At 32.1% G+C, this 20,108-nt stretch overlaps 1 protein-coding gene across 1 annotated transcript; it reads right to left on the reverse strand.

Moving 5' to 3' along the window:
• Positions 1-4,152: 4,152 nt before the first annotated feature.
• On the reverse strand, positions 4,153-7,204 carry LOC133682249 (protein NRT1/ PTR FAMILY 7.2-like). Its single transcript, XM_062105536.1, has 5 exons — positions 6,975-7,204; positions 6,511-6,643; positions 6,161-6,378; positions 5,470-6,038; positions 4,153-5,386 (listed from the first exon to the last, which is right to left on the reverse strand). The coding sequence occupies exons 1-5, from the start codon at positions 6,999-7,001 to the stop codon at positions 4,513-4,515; spliced, it is 1,821 nt and encodes a 606-aa protein (XP_061961520.1). The 5' UTR covers positions 7,002-7,204; the 3' UTR covers positions 4,153-4,512.
• Positions 7,205-20,108: the final 12,904 nt, after the last annotated feature.

Here is a 20,108-nt window from a genome sequence, read left to right on the forward strand (position 1 = left end):
AGTTTTTGTATATGGGTAAAAAACTGAAGCCCATTAGGGTAGATTTTTCAGAATTATTTAAACACTTATAAGCCTAAATTTTGGCAACCATTGATAAATAACACTTCTGAATTTTTCAGTTTTAATGTGTGAGAGTGATTCTTGTATTTTTTTAGTTCTTGAACAAACTGAATTTAACCTATCAAAGATTAACTGGCTTTGTGATGTCATTCTACTTTATTCCAATAGTGTTGGTGCCTTGGGGTAGGTTTCCATTAGGTCACACTCTTATTAAACCTATTTTAGCTTTCTAGGATCAGATCTTAATCTTGATTATGGGTTGCATGACCACATGATCACGAGGTTTGCATAAGTTGGTATCAAAGCTAGGCTCCGAAACAAGGTCATATCCTTATGTTATTTTTGTTTTTTTAGTGTTCCTTTAAGTTTTTCAATATTTGCATCGTTCATCTTCTTTTCTTTATATCTGCAACATCTAAGAAAAAAGAAGTTATATTTCATCATGTTACTGTCTCTAATCATATCAGTAGCATAAACAAAAGAGAGAATAAATGAAATTTGAAGGTTGATTCAATTCTGCTGCAAAAACACAACTCTTAGTGAACCATAAGAAAACTACCTCAGAATCAATTTAAACTTCATATTCTATCTACGGGGGTGAGATGGCACCATATATTAAATTTGGGCTTATTTTAATATCGTTAACTTGAGGTTTTAATTCGTGGTTCAATTCTGCCGTAGAAATACAACTCTTAGTGAGCCATAAGCAAACCACCTTAAAATCAATTAAAAATTCATATTCTGTCTATTGGGGGTGAGATTGCATCATATATTAAATTTGAGCTTATTTTGATATCGTTTGCTTGGGGTTTTAATTCGTAGTTCAATTCTTCCGTAGAAATACAACTCTTAGTGAACCACAAACCACCTTAGAATAAATTAAAACTTTATATTCTGTCTATTGGGGGTGATATTGCACCATATATTAAGTTTGGGCTTATTTTGATATCATTTTCTTGAGATTTTAATTCGAGGTTCAATTCTACCGCAAATTGATCATACAAGGGGTTTGGGTACCTAGACATAAGAGAACGACCTATAAATAGAGATTTGTTGTTTGTTTGATATCAAAATACTAAATATTGAATTTGAGATCATTCCAATATCATTTGATCTGAGTTTCAATTCTATTATGTAAAAATTATGTAATAGGTTATATTTGCGTCAAGTTCCAAAACACAATCCTTACTATTTGTTTTCATCCAAATCTTTCTCTTTTTATTATAATTGGGTTATTTAGGAGTCAAGTAATTGTTTTCGCTAGTATTCGCTTTTGTTTTATTTTGTGGTTTCGTTTCGTACGAATTTGCATTGCTACTCGCGAAATCATAATCATAGTTTTGTTTTGCTTTGTTTTCAGTATATTTATTGATTCTTAAGTCTGAAAATTATAATTGGATTGTGTTGTGAAGGCTACTAACTTTGATTTGTTGATTTCAGTTCCTAAATAACTAAAAGAAAGCAAGTTGTTAGGTAAAAGATGTAATTAACTTATTAGAGTGAAAGCCTTGATTTGTGTGTGAAAAACGAGAGGTGTGAGCATATATTTTACGCCCCTAACCAAATTCTACAGATTCAAAGAATGTCCGAAAACAACAAATCAACTACACAAAATGTTGATGTCTCTTTCTAATTGTAAGTCATAGGCCAACAACTTGAGCTCATGTCTAGAACGTACAAGGATCTGAAAGATGAGGTGAATTCGATAAAGCAACAGAATAATGGGGTTGATCGCCGAGGAAATACGGTATATAAAGTCATACGGAATGTTAGATCTGATTTTGAAAAGTTTGTTAATGAAAACACAGATACGGGTGAAGATGACTATGATTTTGGATCTGTTGGCTAGGAATCAGGTCTGGACCGAATAGGGCTAGGAGGAATGTGAATTTATGTGGCATGAGAAATTATGAAGATATGGACGGGGACTTGGACACTATTAAACAGAAAATTCCTAACTTTCAAGGTAAAAATGATCCCGAGGTATATTTGGAGTGGGTGAAAAAGGTGGATTGGATTTTTTTATTGTCGTGACTATTCAGAGACAAAGAAGCTGAAAGATGTTATGGATTCGATGAAGCAACATATTAGTAGGGCTGATCGGAGGAGATTTAATATGAGTAAGGAAGAGAAACGAAGGTTAATAGTTTCAAATGTTTATGATCATAATGCTTTTATGAGGTAACTGACATTGAATAAAAAACACAAAGCAATCTATAAACAATTTAAAATCATCATTAACAACAATCATTCCATTTGTTCAAAACAACAGTTGTAATAAAGTGAATGCTAGTAACCTAGAAAAAATATCAGCCCAGCAAGAAAGATCACAAAATAAAAAAAAATGAGCATAAACATTGTTGTTGCCCAATTTTTTATCTATGTTTTTGATAAATTTTTAGAAAAAAATAAAAAATAGCAAAAAACAACGAAAACTAAAAAAAATGCATTTTGGATATATTTGCATCGTTTTTAGCATTTTCAATGTCGTCTCAAAAGAATTTAAATTTTCAAAGGTATTTTGAATGCGTTCAACTTTTAACATGTTATTTTTACAATCATTGATTTTCATCGTCAAGTCGATATTGATATTGCTTATTTTCAAAGAAAATACAAAAAATAGAAAAATCAAAATTTACAAAAAATAAAGAAATTGAGAAACCAATATGTTTGTGGCCAAGCCACACTTCTCTTATAAATACTAGTGTACACAACACACACAAGGAGGGGACAATTTTAAGACAGAGAAATTTAAGGCAACCACAAAAAACCCTAAACCTAAATTATCTCTACCAAAGACAAGTGGTCGCACCCCCAAGCCATCTCACCTTTTCTCTTCCAGCAGCCGCCGCTTCTTCCCATTTCTAATAGGCCAGCCTGTCCCCTTCTACCATTTCGACATCTCCAATAAAAGCCACACACTGCCCTCATCCTTCATCTTCCTAGTCCTTCCCACATTTCCCCTCTCAGAGCCCCCCGTGTCTTGGCCTCACTAGAACCTCCCTCTCTCAGCCAAGGTCTTCCAAAACCAGAGCCACTAACTCACTCCATCTTCCCTTTATACCCGGCTAGACCTCACAGATCTTCCCCGTCTCCAGCGACCCCTTCACTGTCATCCACATCAGCATTGTCCTCATCGGAGGCTAGCCCTTTTCAAAACAGATTATGAAAGCTCAATTTCTAACCGACCTAATATTGAATGATAAAATTGAAAAGAAATTCCATTACACAAAAACGACCCGAGTAAACTCGAGATTAACCCGTTAAGCACTATTCCTAGGACATGAGACTTGATTAACCTAATAGAAAGCAAATGAAACAAAAGATGAAGCCTAATTCTTAATTAAACCAATATTAAATGATAAAGTTAAAAAAACAACGTTAAATAAGGAGGAATAAAACCTCAACCAATTAGATTAACCCGCCAAACCTGTGATCCATGTCTTGAGAATGAGATAATCCAATAAAAAAAATATAATATTAAAAAAATAAAAAAAACATAAAAATAAACAAAGACAAATGTACCAAAACATGTGGGGGAAAAACACTATTATTACAATAGTTTCCCCAAATGCTTTAGATTATAGGTAATAAAGTTTGGTGTATATTTTATTTTGTTGTAATGGTAGTGTTTGTTGAAAATTAGGTACAATTGGTCGATGAATTACAACTCAATTAGTCTTAAACTTTCACACGTCAAAAAATTATTCATGGATTAGATGGTTTAGCATAAAAGTTCTTATTTTTCTCATATATAAAGAATAAATAACCAGCTAGTTTCCATGAACTAGAGAAGGAATGCCTATGTGGAAATCAAAGGGTGTCTTGTCAATATACTTGGAGTTGGAGCGACTTGCAATTTGCATTGTACGTTACAGCTAAGAAGTTAGGCAGTTTTGTAGTTTATTACGCTTTAATTTGCTACGCAAGCACGACACTCTTCCTGCTATTTAATTTATGGACTAGTAGTGATCGATGTCGTTTTGCGAGACCGACATGGAACGAAAGAACACGTTTATTCTCTTGAATGTCAGAAGAACACACGGTGTCTGTATATATATATATATATATATATAATTTAAGGATTTGAAAAAACTGATAAAAGAACGCAAATTACAAAATGCCACTGAGAAGGTTTTACAAAGGGATTATATCACTGCTTGCTGGGATGGAAATTTACACCAGCTAGCCCTTTTTCTTCCTCTTCTTCCTCTTAGACTCTGAAATCAGATTTTAAGCCTTACAGGCTGGTACTGGCTAGTAGTTCCACAATTTCTCGAGCTCAACCTGGACAAAGTGAAAAATATAATGCCCTTGTCTAGTCTCATCGCTGAAAATTAAACCCTCCTATTCACTATCATGAATCCCTCACCCACTTTTCACTTTATTTATGACACAATATATATAGATTTCTTCTGCCTTCTTAAATTCCCGCTGCAAGGCCGAATTTGATCAAACTCTGAGGTCTGCCTCTTCATTGCTTAATATACTATCCGCTTCCTGCTGCCTCTCAAACTTGATGTACTTGTACCATCTAGCACAGATAATGTACACAACAAGATCTGCGGTTGTCAAAACTGCCAAGAGGAAGTAAAATCTGTCTAGATGACCCTTGTTGAGGTTTCCTGGGATCCATCCTGGCATCTCATCTCTGGTAGATATCTTCATTACGACTGTTACTAGCAAGCTACTCACATAGTTGCCTAGAGATATTGATGTCATGCAAAGTGCACTGCCAAAGCTCTTCAATCCATCAGGTGCTTGCCCATTGAAGAATTCCAATTGCCCCACATACATGAACACCTCAGATGCTCCTATCAGAACATATTGAGGAATTTGCCAAAGTATGCTCAACGAACTCGCACTTTCGCATCTTGGACAGTCTTTTCTTGCGTACTTCAACCTGAATAGCTCTACAATCCCTGCCGAAACCATTGCAATTATTGCGATAACTAGACCAATCCCCATCCTCTGAAGCTCTGTCAGGCCCTTAGGGTCCTTTCTTATTCTGGCAACAAGGGGATCAAGAACTCTCCTATAGATGAATATGAAAGCCGCAACACTGAGTATGTCGAAACTAGACATGCTTGCTGGAGGAATGTGGAATTTCGAAATCGTAGTTTTCATATCAGCACCTTGTTCGACGAAGAGTGATGCCATTTGAGTGAAAACTACAGAGTAAAGAATCGTGCACAGCCAGATAGGGAGGAGTCGTAGGATGCATTTAAATTCTTCAACTTGAGTTACTGTGCAGACACGCCATGGATCGTGAATGCGATTCTCTGTATAATCCTTGGATGTAATAATTGCAGCTCTATCCAAGAATCTGGTAAGATTTTAGTAATTTATATGAGTACGGCGTATTTATGAGGGAACATTAATTTTCTTGATGAATAGCAAATAATATACCTGAATCCTTGGGTGTGTAGTATCTTTCTATCCCCATTTTTGGAACGGTCCTTTGGGACATCCGATTCAAACTGATCATCATCTTGATTTGGTATCCTCTGAACCTTCCATTTTCTTGTTGCAGCAACCATCACCTGGCAACACCTAGAGAGGGGGTTTCCCTTGGGGGTGAAGTGTCTATACCTGGGAGTCCCAATGAGAAACAAGACCAGTGCCAAAAGAGCAGAGCCAGCAGATGACCAGAATCCTAACGCCCACATGCCCCGGTCCTCAAAATAGCCCAATATGGTGTTCGAAAAGAGAGAACCAAGGTTGAGAGCCAAGTAAAAGTAGCTAAAGAAAGCTATCTTAGAGTGGCCTTCTTTAGGGTCCTCTTCATCAAACTGATCAGCCCCAAAGGTAGCAATGTTAGGCTGGTAGCCTCCATTTCCAAGGGCAACAAGATAGATGGAGAAGTAGAAAAAGACAATCTGGTATGTTGAATGGGATCCACATGGAGAATGTTCATCACCACAGCCCCTCGGCTTTAGTAAGAATAAGTAGGAAGACAGTGACAACAATACCAGACCCTGCATGCCAAGGGATAGAAATTAATTCCAGATGAAATAATAAAGAAAAAACAATAACTCCTGATTAAGCGAATCAAGTTAACTCATTATCAATGGAATTGAGGTGGGGATTAATTACTTACAGTGACGAAGATGGCCTGGAAGATAGCACAAGTCTTGTACCTCCCCCAGTAAGAGTCGCTGAGGAAGGCGCCGAGAAGAGAGAATATGTAAACAGTTCCAGTCCATTTGCTGACGTTGTTTGCAGCGTCGGCATTGTCTTGACCCAACACTCTTGTCAAAAACAGAACCAAGTTCACTCCTACCCCAAAGAAGGCCAACGTCGCCAGCCCTTGATTCACTGCATATGCATGCATAATTAATTCATTAATGAAGCTTGATTATCTAATTGTTTCTTAATTGCTTGAACAAGCTAGTGATTAGAAGAGGAGATAAATATTGATCAGCTGTTGATTAATCGGTAGCTCCATACCTAATATGAGGATTCCAGCGAACCAAGTCCCAGTCCTCCCCCGGATTGCAGGATCGCCATGTCGATCAACGCTTCCATCCCTAGTGCAAACCTCCTGCTCCTTCTTCACGAGCTTTCCCTTCACGCTTCCTTCCTGCAGGTTTTAACATGCATGCACAGTACTATTATATATGGGCCAGCTGATGTTGATTAATATTTAATTACATTAAGAATTAATTATATTCAGAAATCAAAATGAAGCCGATAAATTAATTTCAATATAGCGAATTTGTTTTTTAATTACTAGATTGATTTTAATTAGTCTTTAATTAAAGTATATACCAGAATCAGAAAATTGCCAGTAATTCCTAAGCTGCCCGCTGGAAGAGCATGAATTCATTTACACCTACACCTAGCCATGAAAAACATAACACAAGGAGAGAGGTTGCAAGCAATGCAGAGAAATTACAATAAGCTTCACCAACCTCTTTGCAAATATTTAAGCAGGCCATGTTAGAGCTGCCTTAACTCTGATCGATCACTATGTATATATTTTTTTCAGAAATGCAAGGCGCGCAATAATTAATTAGAGCTGCAGAGAGGAGATATATATATGAATTGAGTTAAGGAGAAAGGAACTCGATAATCATAAGGAAGGCTGGCTTTGATTAGAGAGGAGGGAGGAAGGGAGGGATTTTTTGATGAACTCGAAGTGTGTGAAGGAGAAGATGGTGCATGCACTCTATATATAGAGGATGGCATGAAGCAACTAACGGCTGAGATTACATGGATAAAGTTAAGGAAAACTACTCCAACTGTATATGAAAATGAGGAAATCGACAACAAGTTGCTCATCTAGTCAGAGATTGTTTTTTAATAATTAAGAATTTAAAAACTTACATATTCATTAATAATATGATGTTTTTTAAAGTTATTTTTTATTTTAAATATATTAAAATATTTTTTTTTCAAAATTCTTTTTAATTTTTAACATCAATATATTAAAAAAAAAACTTTCAAAAGAGCATCCAAACACTACTTCCTTGATGCAAATTGTTTAAGATCAGTAAAGGTTTACATCATTGTTAATTTCAAGATTCATGAAATCAGTTAAAATACACGTAAGCTGACCTAAACAATATGATATTTTTTAAAGTTATTTTTTTATTTTAAATATATTAAAATAATTTTTTAAAATTTCTTTTTAATTTTTAACATAAATACATTAAAAAAAACTTTCAAAAAAGAGCATCCAAACACTAACTCCCTTGATCCAGATTGTTTAAAAATATCTTTATTGCCAAGGGAAAAAAGGGAAGTAGCGTGAGAACGTTGAACACAGTCATGCAGAGTTCATTAGCATCGGCTATATATGATGAATCATCGATGACTAATATAATATTGTCTCATTCACGTAATTAGGGACAGGCGATGCTGTTAAGCATTAGCTGTCTTTGATTAGGACATGTTTGAAACATGCATTTTCTGCGTGATGGCCTTGGTTTTGATCTCCTTTTCCATCTCTTTAAGCAAAACCCTCCCAGGAAAATGCCTAGTCAGTAAGATGGTTCCAGGCTACTAGGAGTCGACAAGCGAATCTCTCTCTGTGGTTGTGACCGACCCCTCCGAGAGGAGGAGGCCCCTAGCTATATTGCTGCTTAAAATGCATGCAATTTGATGACAAATTACATGCTCATGCATGTTTATCAGTCGGTAATCATGCGTTATAAAAAAATAGTACAGTACTGAACGCAATTTTCAATCATTAATCATTCATGATGTGCTGTTTTTAGCTAGCTAGCTAGCTAGCTAGCTAGTGTTGTTTCCATCTGGGGGAGTGTCTTGTGTGTTTGTTGAAAGAACAGAGATCACCACGAATTACATGCGATCCAGAAATTCCAGTGCTGGTGGTATTGCCTTCTTAGTTCTTCGGATCGAATCGTACGAGTGTAACGCCATGTTTTGCTCCTAGTTGAGAAGATGATCTTGAGAGTTTCTTGAATTTTTCTGAGAAATATCGGGACTTGGATCCAGTTGATCCGTAAGAGAATAATTTGGTACAGAGCATGTGGACATTCTTCTCTCTGCTGGCTACCATGCATGTTGTTTCAGGCAGACAACATATTAGATTCATCTCTGCAGCTCCCATTATGCTCTATATATTTATTAGTCTGATTCAGTTTTTTTTTTTTTTTACCGTGTGTCTGTTTTTTAAAATATTATTTTTAAAAAGTTAATTTTTTTATTTTTTTTATTTTTGCTGTTAAAAAAGTTGGTCAACAAAAAATTTGATTTGGTTTTCACGAAATTTTCTTTTTTTATTTTGAGAGGAAAATATTTTTCGGAAGTTATGAAAAATTTAGAAATATCATATTATTTGCTGATTATATCAAATTTAATCTTCAAATTTTTGATTGTTGTATATATTTTGTTTTGAATATTTATTTTTTAATTTCATCCCTTATAATTTAATTTTTCTATTAACTTTGGTCCTCCCTTATCATTTTTTAATTAAATTTTTTTATCTATCAAATTTGATCTTTGTTCTTTGGATTGTTACTTATTTTATTTGAAATAATTTATGAAATGTTAATTATTATTATTTTAATTTCTTCATCTTTTAATTTTTTTTATTTTTTAGATTTGATTTCTATTATTTTGATTATTATTTATTTTATTTGAGATAACTTATGAAATTATATTTTTTTATTTTATTTTCATTTAACTTTTTAATTTGTAATATTTGTTACTCATTATTTTAATAAACTTGAAAAGAATAAAACATTAATAAATTATTTTCTAGTTTATTTTTCATGACATAACCAAACACTATAAAATATTTTTCAATTTATTTTTTATTATACTATTAAATATCTAAAAATAATTTAACTTCCCATAACCTACTTTTTAAAAAATTACTTCAGCGAACAAAATGAATTTTAATTTGAGGATTTTTATTGGTTACTATTTTGGAGTCTGAGCACCTGCCAGCACCGCTGCAGTGCAGTGGTGAAAGTTGTTTAGCTTTCGGCCATCAGTCGTACTGGTGGAGTCCAACTGTGATGGGATTTATAGTGCATCCAGCTGGGATATTGATCAACTTCATCTAATTAACTATAATTAATATTAGATTAACTATAATTAATATAAATGCTACGAAGATGCCTTGGTGACGGTCCAGGAGGCCGACACTCTGAATTTGAACCGCATCCACAGTGTTCGGTAATGTGTTTTTAAAAATATTGAATTTTTTTTTTTAAAATTAGTATATTTTTTATATTTTTAAATTATTTTAATATGTTTATGTCAAAAATAATTTGTAAAAAAATAAAAAAAATATTATTTTAATACATTTTAAAATAAAAAATACCCACCATTACATTTCTAAACATTCACAACGTGTTGATCCGTGGCAATGAGAGTAAATTAAAATACAGCTCTGTCTGTTTACACCAAGCGTGAGCAATGCTAAAGCTTAACTTTTTTAGCACTACACGTTAAACACATCAATCACTAACGAAAATATTTGAAGTATTGATGGATTGAAAAGACAATTTTAAGGATATTTTATTTTTATTATTTAAAAGTATTTTATTTTTAAATTATTTTAATTTCTTGATGTTAAAAATAATTTTTTTAAAAAATATTATTTTAATATATTTTCAAATAAAAAACACTTTAAAAATAACTATTATTACATTCATTAAGAAATTGGTTGAGTATATTAGTCTCGCTTAACATTTTTCTAGTTAAAGAAATTAACTAATATTTTTTTAGAAAAAACTATAAATTCTCACACCTTTTTAAATTTTATGTATGAATATTTAAAAACACTGACAATATTAGAATGATAGTTAATCAATATATTTATAATTGAATTTTTTTCTTTTTAGATTACATAATTTTATTAAAAGCTCAAGTACATGTGAAAACAGTCCTAATCAAGAGGATTTAAAGACTCTTTCATGATAAAGTCAATATCTTTATAAAAAAAATAATAAATGACTTAAAAGAGTCTTAAATTCAGTTCTTGAGTTTTAAGATAATTAATACTCTGAAATCTATATAAGTTTATCTTAAGATATAAAAAGTTATGAACTTTTACCTTGATGGTTTATGATGTATTTATACTCCTTAAACCTTGTTGTTTTTAGAGAAGGAAAGGACCAAAAAGTTCTCTGTTTTTGGTGATATTAATGGAGGACAAATATTCCTTACATATCATTAATGAGATAATAAGTATGATAGATCCTTTAAGAGATCTTTTGTACACCTCTGAGTATAGAAAAATCATTACATCGGATATGAATGACTCGTATAACTATTCTAGATGAAGAGACATGATATTTTATAATGTCTATTGTTGTTACCCATTTTTGGGTTCCAACAAAAAAAAATGAAAATACAAAAAAATATATATCAAAAGAAAAAATATTTGGAAGAAATCCAAAAAATAATAGAAGCGAGAAAAGGATGGTGGAATGCCGAAAAAAGGCCAAAATTGGTTAAGGGGGTACAAAAATGCAAAAAGTTGAAATTTGACAGTATATTTTTGCCTGATGAGAGCCCTGTTGACAAGGAAAATTCAATTTGAGGAAGAAAAGTCCAAAATCAGATGTTTATGGACTTAATTAAATCTTATCTAAGGTTTAATTGAATTTATGGAGTGTTTGATTACAAGTAAAATTGATTTTTAAGCAATTTGGCTTTTATTGGATGAAACTAAAGTTCTGGGGTCTAATTATAATTTTGAAGAGTTAATTTGGTCAAATCAGGGGTTTAATTGCATAATTATTGAAGTTTGATGGCCAATTATAGACTTAATTGAAACAATCCAAAACCAAGGATCAAACCAAAAAAGGTGCTAGAATCAAGGGATTCAATTATAATTTATCCAGGGGTTTGATTACAAGATTGTAAAAACATCCAAGGACCAAATCAGAAATATCATTTAAAATGGCAAAACAGTGTCGTTTCACTGAAGACTGTTCACTACTTTCTTCATCAGCAACGGTTTCATGCAGCTGGCTGTTCACTGCCTTCTTCATCAGTAACAATTCCATACAGCCGGCTGTGAGACATTACAGCAGCAACAACGCCAATTCATTTTAATTATGGGGCATATGTCACGATTGTCATCCCTCTGTAAACGTTATCAAGCTGGCCATTACCAGCACAAGGTCTCTAGCCTATAAAAGCAGGAGAAATAGAGGGGTAAGAGGAGGAGAAAAAACAAGAGGGAAAACAAAGAGAGTACAGTGAAGAGAGGAAAGAAAACCGAGAAAGGGAGACGAACGAAATACAGAGAAAATAAAAAAAGACAGAAAGAAAAAGAAGAGAGCAGAACAGGAGAGAGGAGAGGATAGGGAGGAGAGAACGAAGAAGACGACATAAAGAGAAAAAAAACGAGAAATAGAGTAGACGGGGAAAGAGTTTGATATGAGGGAGATGGAAAGGAACAAAAAAACAAGAACATAAAAGAGAAGGGAATAACAATAACCTTAATCTCTCTGGTCTCTCTCTCTCTCTCTCTCTCTCTCTCTCTCTCTTCGCTGTTTGGAGCAACGCCATCGTCAGCCTCTCACCATCTTCCTTCCCCTGCTGCAACACCTATGAAGAAGAAGAAGAAGCCTGCGCCTCTGCACAGACAGGAAGAACATGAGCAAACAATGCCCGCCATCGTCTGCAGCCACCAGCGCCACCATCAACAATGACACAACCACCATTAGAAACAGAAGAAGAAAAGGAGAAACAAGAGACAGAAGTGGGTAAAAGAAGGAACACATAAATAGAACTATCGTCCAACAGCATAGAACCGGCAGCTCCAGCTCCCGCAAGAACGGACGACCGCCAAGTAAGCCTCCACTTCTCTTCTTCTACTTCTTCCTCGCCCGGGTTGCTGCACTGTTCACGTTGCATGTGAACAATGGAGAGTTCTCCGCTGTTTTTTTTGTTTACTGGGCCAGGCAGTGCCGACCCAGCCCAAAACAGGTGAAAAAAATTTCAAAATTTTTTTTAAGAAAATTTATGATTTCCCCACGTATTTTTTATTGCATTTTGATCAATATTGGTTTGTATTTTTATACTATAGAGATACAAATCCGATATTAAGATACCTGGTTTTTGTCAAAACAAAAAAAATAAAATGTTTTGTTTTCATACATACGGCCAAGTATCTCAAAAATTAAAAAAAAAATCATCATATTGTATTTTCATACAACAACAAAAATTTTAAAAATATGTATTAGCATGCATTTTGACTTTAATAATCAGTTTATTAAAGTCGTGAGAATGGGGCCAATATTTTAAAAATTCCAAAAAAAATATTTTGTTTTCTTTTAATATCTAGGGTTACGACCTTATACTTAAGACGTATTCCGTATATTAAATTCTTTTGTTGAAGTTAGAATGGTTAGATTTTTCCCAATAAAATAAGGATCTCCTTACCGAGAAGAACTTTTCTTAAACCACAGACGGACCAATAACTAGAAAACACGACAAGACCTTAGATTTTATCAGACAATAAAACAATACAGCCTACCTTAGGTAGGGCGTATTTGGGATGCTAATACCTTCTCTTTACGCAACTAGTCCCCATATCTGATCTCTGAGACCAGTTGGGGTTCCTAGTGACCAAAATACTAGGTGGCGACTCCCATTCTATTTTTCCACAGATAAAAGACAAGAATTCCTTGTCTCTCCATATTTGCCAGATAAATAGATAAGATATAATTTTAAGCATGGATGTTTTCGCCGCGACGCCGCACACGTGCGACACCTACAATACTTTTAATTTAGGGGATCATCTAGGATCAAACATATAGCCTTAAAACTTAGTAATGTTTGAATCCAAATGCTTTGGGTTTGACATATTTGCTAGACCACGCTATCTTGAACTTGTCTGACTGTCAAACCCAAGTATTTTGGGTCTAACATATTTGTCAAACCCATACTATCGTGGGTTTGGTTGATTGACAAACCTAAGTTTTATGAGTTTAGCATGTGTGCCAGACCCATGCTACTTTGGAATTGATTGACTGCTAGACTCAAGTTCTTTGAATCTGATATGTTTGACATGTTATTTTGGACTTGACTGATTATCAAATCTAAGTTTTTTTAGTTTAACATGTTTACCAAATACATTTTGTTTTTAAATTTTTTTCTATTCATAAAGATATATAACAAAAAATACTCTCTCTCTCTCTCTCTCTCACACACACACACACACAATTTCAAGCACAATTAAGATCTTCACTACCTAATCCATGCAGTGGAAGATTATATATATTAGTTTAAAGCAAGGTTGTCAATTCTATTCTGTTTCGTCTGGAATGATCGAAACATTTCATATAAATTTAAAAAACAGAACAAAACAGAATAATTTTCATCTCATTTTAAATCTCGGTCCGTTCCGGATTTTTCAGCTACATTTCGGTCAGAATGTTCCGGTTTCATTTCACATGTTCCGTTCCGGTCTTGAAAAACCATGGAATCAAATTGAACCTGGTTCAATTTAACAATTAAACCATCCAAGTATAAAAAACTATTTTTCATTACTATTTTCAATAACAATAATAAAAATAAAAATTATTATTATTGTTTTCATTTCAATTAAAAAAACAAAAAATACCTATCAAAACAGAATCCACGACATGAGCTCAAAGCAGGTTGATGTCGCGACAGAAAGTGGGATAGTAGTTCAACGTGGGGACTGTACCATGTCTATATCCTGTCAATGTTCTTGGTAGGTTGGGAAATTTAATACAAGGCATGAGAAGACAAACAAACAGAAGGCTGATGTTAATTTAGTCAATGTTCTCCACAGCTTGATGTGATCATGCATCACACTTAATTTCAAATTAGTGGCCAAGAGAATCCATATGAAATTGAATGTTGACAGCCTTTAAAATTGAAATTGCGTATCCATTGATGAAGTGTGAAAAACAAACAAGACTCCCTTTTTTCAAGGTTAAAATTATCATCAAATCTGTTTAAACTTAAATTCAATTTTCTCAACCTTTCCAGCTGTGAGTTTCACTTCATTCTAATTGCAATTAATTTTGTAGTTTGAGTTCTACGTTCTCCAAGTTATGTAAAATGGATATCATAGAAAAAAATATTGGAGACAAAATAGAGTTTTTTTTTTTTTTAAAAAATAAATCTAATCTCTTTCAATTTCAAAATAAACCAAATTCTATTTGAATATTTAAATAGAGTTTGATTTATTTTTGAATTTGAATATATAAAATTTAAAATGGTTTTTAAATTTGCTTCTACTGGTTTATTCACTGAATTATATTATTTTTTAAAATAAGTTTTAAACTGTATTAATTTCCTTTTCTTTATTTTTACTGTGCTATTTTGAAAAAAAAACTCAAGAAAAATATATAATTTTTATAAAATAATGGTTTATTTTACAAATTCTATAAATTATATAAAAAAACTAAGCCTCCTCATTCTTTTACCATGGGTAGTGAGGGAAATGAATTGTGCTCTCTCTCTTTTTTTTTGTAGTTTTTAGGTTTTTTAACACTTTTGTCTCTCAATTTCTTTGTCTTTTGATTTGGTCTTTTAAAATCGTTTTGGTTTGTAATTTGTTTATGTGATTTATTTTTCATGCATGTGTATAGGATCTCAAGGTGCTAAAAAATTATTTTGTCACTCGGTTAATTCTTGGTTTACCGAAATAAAATTTAATTTAATTGATTTAAAATAATTAGAGCTTAGGGACCGAATTTGAAGCTTAAAAAAATGTCCAATCCTTTTTTTTTTGTTAACATCAAGAATTGATTTGCACGGTCAAGAAAAAATTCATGTTCAGTTTTTTTTTTCATCCCTTAACTTTTATTTTTAGACATCACACAATGGCCAAACACTGGTTTCTGAGGTGGCAGTGGATATGGCTTGCCTTCCACTTCTTAGTGGTATAATATGTGTTAGCGGCGATGTGACGATTGGGCTATAATGACCTTTTTTTTCTTCTCCCTCTATTTTCTCTTTTATTGAGATTCACTTTGGTCTATCAAAATTGAAAGGTGTCATACTATTCTATTTTTGTATTAAATTTGGTTCTCGTTCTTTAGATTGCTATTTATTTTGTTTTGAGTAATTTTTTAAAATGATTTTGTTTTTCAATTTAATTCCTTAGAATTTGAAGTTATTTAATTTTTATATTAGATGCGACTCTCATTCTTTTGATTGCTATTTTTTAAATTAATTGTTTTTTCAATTTAATCTTTCAACATGCGATTTAAGTTTATTTTTATGTCAAATTTGGTCATCATTCTTTTGATTGCTATTTGTTTTTGGTTCCTTTTTTCCATTGAATCTTTTTTTCCCTTCAATTCCACCCCTTAATGTTTGATTGATTAGGAATTTGGCTTCGTGAATATTTTTTTTAGGTTTGCCTTTTATAGGGTTAGTCTCGGGGTCATGACTCGGGTTACGAGTTTCGAGGATTAGTCCAAGTTGATTTTGATATTTTTTGAGGTCATTTTTTCACATTGGTTTGTTTTCAATGTTGGGATGGTTTGAAATTGAGCTTTATGATTTTTGTTTTCACTTTTCTTTATATGGAGTTATCTCGATATCATGTCCTCAACTACAATCTAGGCAAGTTAACACGAGTTGCCATAAGTCTTTTTTATTATTGTTTTTTTAAAAATAATATATTTTTTAGTTTTGTCCTTTAATATTGGGTTGTTTGAGAATTGAACTTCATAATTTTATTCAATTTTCTTTCTACAAGGTTATCATGGTCTCACGGACAAGTTATGAATTTGGCAAGCTGACTCGGGTGGACTCGAGTATAGTTTTTTTGTACTTTTCTTAATTTGGTTTTCTTTTTAAATTTTTATCCTTTAACATTTGTTGTGCTACGAATTGAGCTTAAAATTTTATTTTATTTTATGGGATTATTACGTTCTCATTTAATTTTTTCTTTGTTATCAAATAAGATCATAGAGATCTTTTAAGAATATCAGAAGGATATATTTTCGTGGTATCGATAAGCGTTTATTTTTTGAGTTGATCATTGTCATTTTTTTGTTTAGTTCAGTTTATTTACTGTAATTGTCTTTTTTGTTTAATCATATTATCAAATTAACCGAGCTTATTGAATTCAGTCAAGTCAATGACCCGAGTCTCAAACTTTTATTTCTTATTTAAAAACACTAACATCACCTAAACATTCTTTTGTATGTTGGGAAAAATTTAATTTAGCCCGCGACATAATGAAGGCCACCAATTTAGTTTAGGACTAAAAATAAAAAAACTTCTCTTTAGTTTGCCTCTCTAAAATCAAATCAAATTTTGCATCATATGATAAGGTAGTAAGGATTAAGAATCCAATAGATTTGGATAATATACTAAATCCTCAGCACATGTTGTGAGTACGATTAAATGTTTTATATATATATATATATATATATATATTAAAAAAAATATCTAGGTGTTTTTATCATGTCTTTTTAGTAGAATGTTTTTTTTTTAAAAAAAAACCATGTGGATTGGTATAATATGACCTGGTGAACTTGACGGATCCAAAAATAACAAAAACGACCAGTACAATTGTAGATTGCCTTTTAAAAAAAAAATTCAAGATGTCCTTTTTTTAAAAAATAAAATAAAATATTGAGACGGTAATATATTAGATTGATTCAGCTCAACTTACCAAATATACGACTCGAGTCATGAGACTATGACGCATAGAAAATAAATTAAAATAAATTATGAAGCTTAATTTCTAATCAAATCCATGTTAAAGGATGTAATTGAAAAAAAATCAATTAAAAGAATGACTAAAAAATGACCCAAATCGATCGGGTTAACTTGCTAAATCTATGATATGGGATATGAGATCAGGATAATCTCATAGAAAACAAATAAAAACAAATTATGAAGTCTAATTTCCAGTCAACTTAATGCTGAAGAATGAGTTTGAAAAAAAATCAATTAAAGAAAAGGAAACAAAAGAAAATGACTTGAGTTAACTGAGGTTAACTAGTAAACTCGCTACTTGGATCATAAAACAAAGATAATCTCATAAACAAAGATAATCGAGCACTTTGTTTAGGCAATGAATATTAATAAAAGGACTAAATAGCTTTTCCCAAGATTGAAAAGGCTAAAATAAATATTAGTGAAAAACAACTGGGTATGGGATGGATATATCCAATTTTGGACCCATTGTGATCCCTCACCTGTGCATTATTTAGGGGCTATTTGTTTTTGTGATTGAAACTATGTTTCATGATTTTTTTGGAAATTTTTGTTTGCTTGAAATTAATTGTTTTTGGTGTTTTTAGATTGTTTTGTTGTGCAGATGTTAAAAAAAAACATTATTTTCCTGTATTTCCGAGCAGAAATTACTTTAAAAAACAACTGTTACCACATTCTCAAGCATTACCTTAGTTAAATGATTATTAGGTGCCTTTGAAGCATCTCTTCGAGTAATAACAAAAACACCACTTATAATTTAATTCCAAAAAGGAGAGCTTATAATTCATGATGATAACTTTGTTGGGTTTTCGAACATCATACACGTAATGAAAACTATGGAGCAAAATTATTTGGGAGTTTTTAGGATTCTTTTAAATAGATCTAGAGTTGTTGAGGAATTTATTACCTGAAGATTTGATCTTCTTTAGCTTTGAATAATTTCTTAAAGGTTGAATTGTCACAAACTACAAGCCGTCCAATTGTCCGGCCTCCAACAGTAATCTATACGAACCACCTATAAGAAATCTCTTAAATCCCTTATTGTATTTTAGTATTTTTTCTGTCTAACAGACAACCACTCCTCCTATACCTACAAAATAACATGCTTAGCTTTATATTTATAGGGAATCTTAAAAACCCTATAAATGACAAAATATATATTTGCCCCTTAAATAATATCCATATATTATTTAAGGATAATTTTAGAAATTTAATCAATCAAGTCCTTACTTGATTTTTATAAATCTAGAAATATAACTCCTATATTAATTATATTCTTGTCCTTAATTTCTAAAATATATTTTAATCAAGTCACACTTAATTAAATCATTCTAGTTTAATTTTTGACTAATGGTTCTTAATATGTGTGACCCATTAGGTTCCTAATATGTTGGTTCAAATATAAATTATAATTATAATTAAATAAATTAAACAATTTATTTTATTATTAACTCAATAATTGATTAATTTATATTTGAAGATCATCGTCAAACAACGTGTCATGATCCCCATAATATTAGAAAAGTCATTAGTGGTTTAACTTAACCTTTCAGTGATTGATTTCTTAATGTAATTAATATCATTTCATTAATAATGTTCTGATTTAACATTAAAGCATGAAGTATATTTGTCATGTTAAATTATGTTTGTTTTCATATAATAGTCATCAAACATTTGAATAAGATTTGAAACTCTTTTCAAATCTCATTCCACCTTAACCAAGGATTTATCAGTCAATACTATTTGAGAATAGATGAAACATTTTTTCTAATTCACCTTGGGTGATGAATCCTCTCTTGATCATTCAAGTACCTTCATGTAGTTCATGCTACACCTAATGTTTGCCCCTTCGTTACCTCGATTAAAATAACATCTAACATGATCAAAGCATAACATTTTCTATATAAGATGATTTAGTGATCTCAAATCTAAGAATCACTTACACAACCATCACATGAGTCTTTCTATAAACATAGGTGATCTCTCCATATAAAATTCTCATGTGAGTCAGTTCAATGTATATGTCTTATAACAAACACCTACATATTAGTTCTAGATATCTCTTATACCTCAGCTTTTGAGAGCAACTGTTTTCTTTCATAAAAGAAAGAACATAATATGTATCAATCTCTACAACTTTAATGAATGTCCAGTTTTTAAGAGAGCATCGACCAGTTACATTTGAGAAAATACTTTGATGCAATAGGAATCTCATAATTATAACAACTTTATAATTTTTTTTTTGCAAAATATTTTTGTTACATGGATTTTATCTTAACTCTAAATTTATTAATCTAATATTATATAAATATTAAAAATAAATTAATCTTTTATTAATAATTAATATATATATTTACATAAATATAATAACACCATATCTATCCAAGCAATTACCTGCTAATATTAAACTAACAATTTTTTCTCAATTTTGTACGTTACTTAAGATTTACACGCTAAGCACAGATATGTATGCCTCCGCTGTAGTTAGTAGCATGCAAGAAACCTCGATCCAGTGCCCGACACGCATGCACCCCTGGATCTAGGAAAAATGGAACAGAAAGTCTGTTTTGTTTCCCTGCAAACACAAGGAACCACCGCGTACGTAAGAAGAAAAACATCATTATTTATTTATTTATTAATTCTTATGCACTAAATTTAATACGGAATATAGAAGATGTATCTTCCAAATCTATGTGAAAAAAAAGAGAACTTAGTATTGAATTAACGTGCAAATTCATATTTTCTTGCTATGGAATCCATCCATACAAGCGTAAAGAGGAAGGCAGTACCTTGACAATTCAGCGAGCATGACATCCCGGAAATGTCAAGGATTTACGAATTAATTCAAACAGGTCTGTCTGGTCCATAACCTAACCGCCACTGGCTGCTGCCACTGGCTG

The sequence above is a fragment of the Populus nigra genome, chromosome 2, assembly GCF_951802175.1.
Source record: "Populus nigra chromosome 2, ddPopNigr1.1, whole genome shotgun sequence".
Classification (NCBI taxonomy): Eukaryota; Viridiplantae; Streptophyta; class Magnoliopsida; order Malpighiales; family Salicaceae; genus Populus; species Populus nigra.

Coding starts and splice junctions, on each gene's coding strand:
- LOC133682249 (XM_062105536.1), bottom strand. CDS start 7,001: ATGGCCTGCTTAAATATTTGCAAAGAG. Junction 6,379..6,510: donor CGCTGGAATCCTCATATTAG/GTATGGAGCTAC, acceptor ATGCATATGCAG/TGAATCAAGGGCTGGCGACG. Junction 6,039..6,160: donor TCCAGGCCATCTTCGTCACT/GTAAGTAATTAA, acceptor CTTGGCATGCAG/GGTCTGGTATTGTTGTCACT.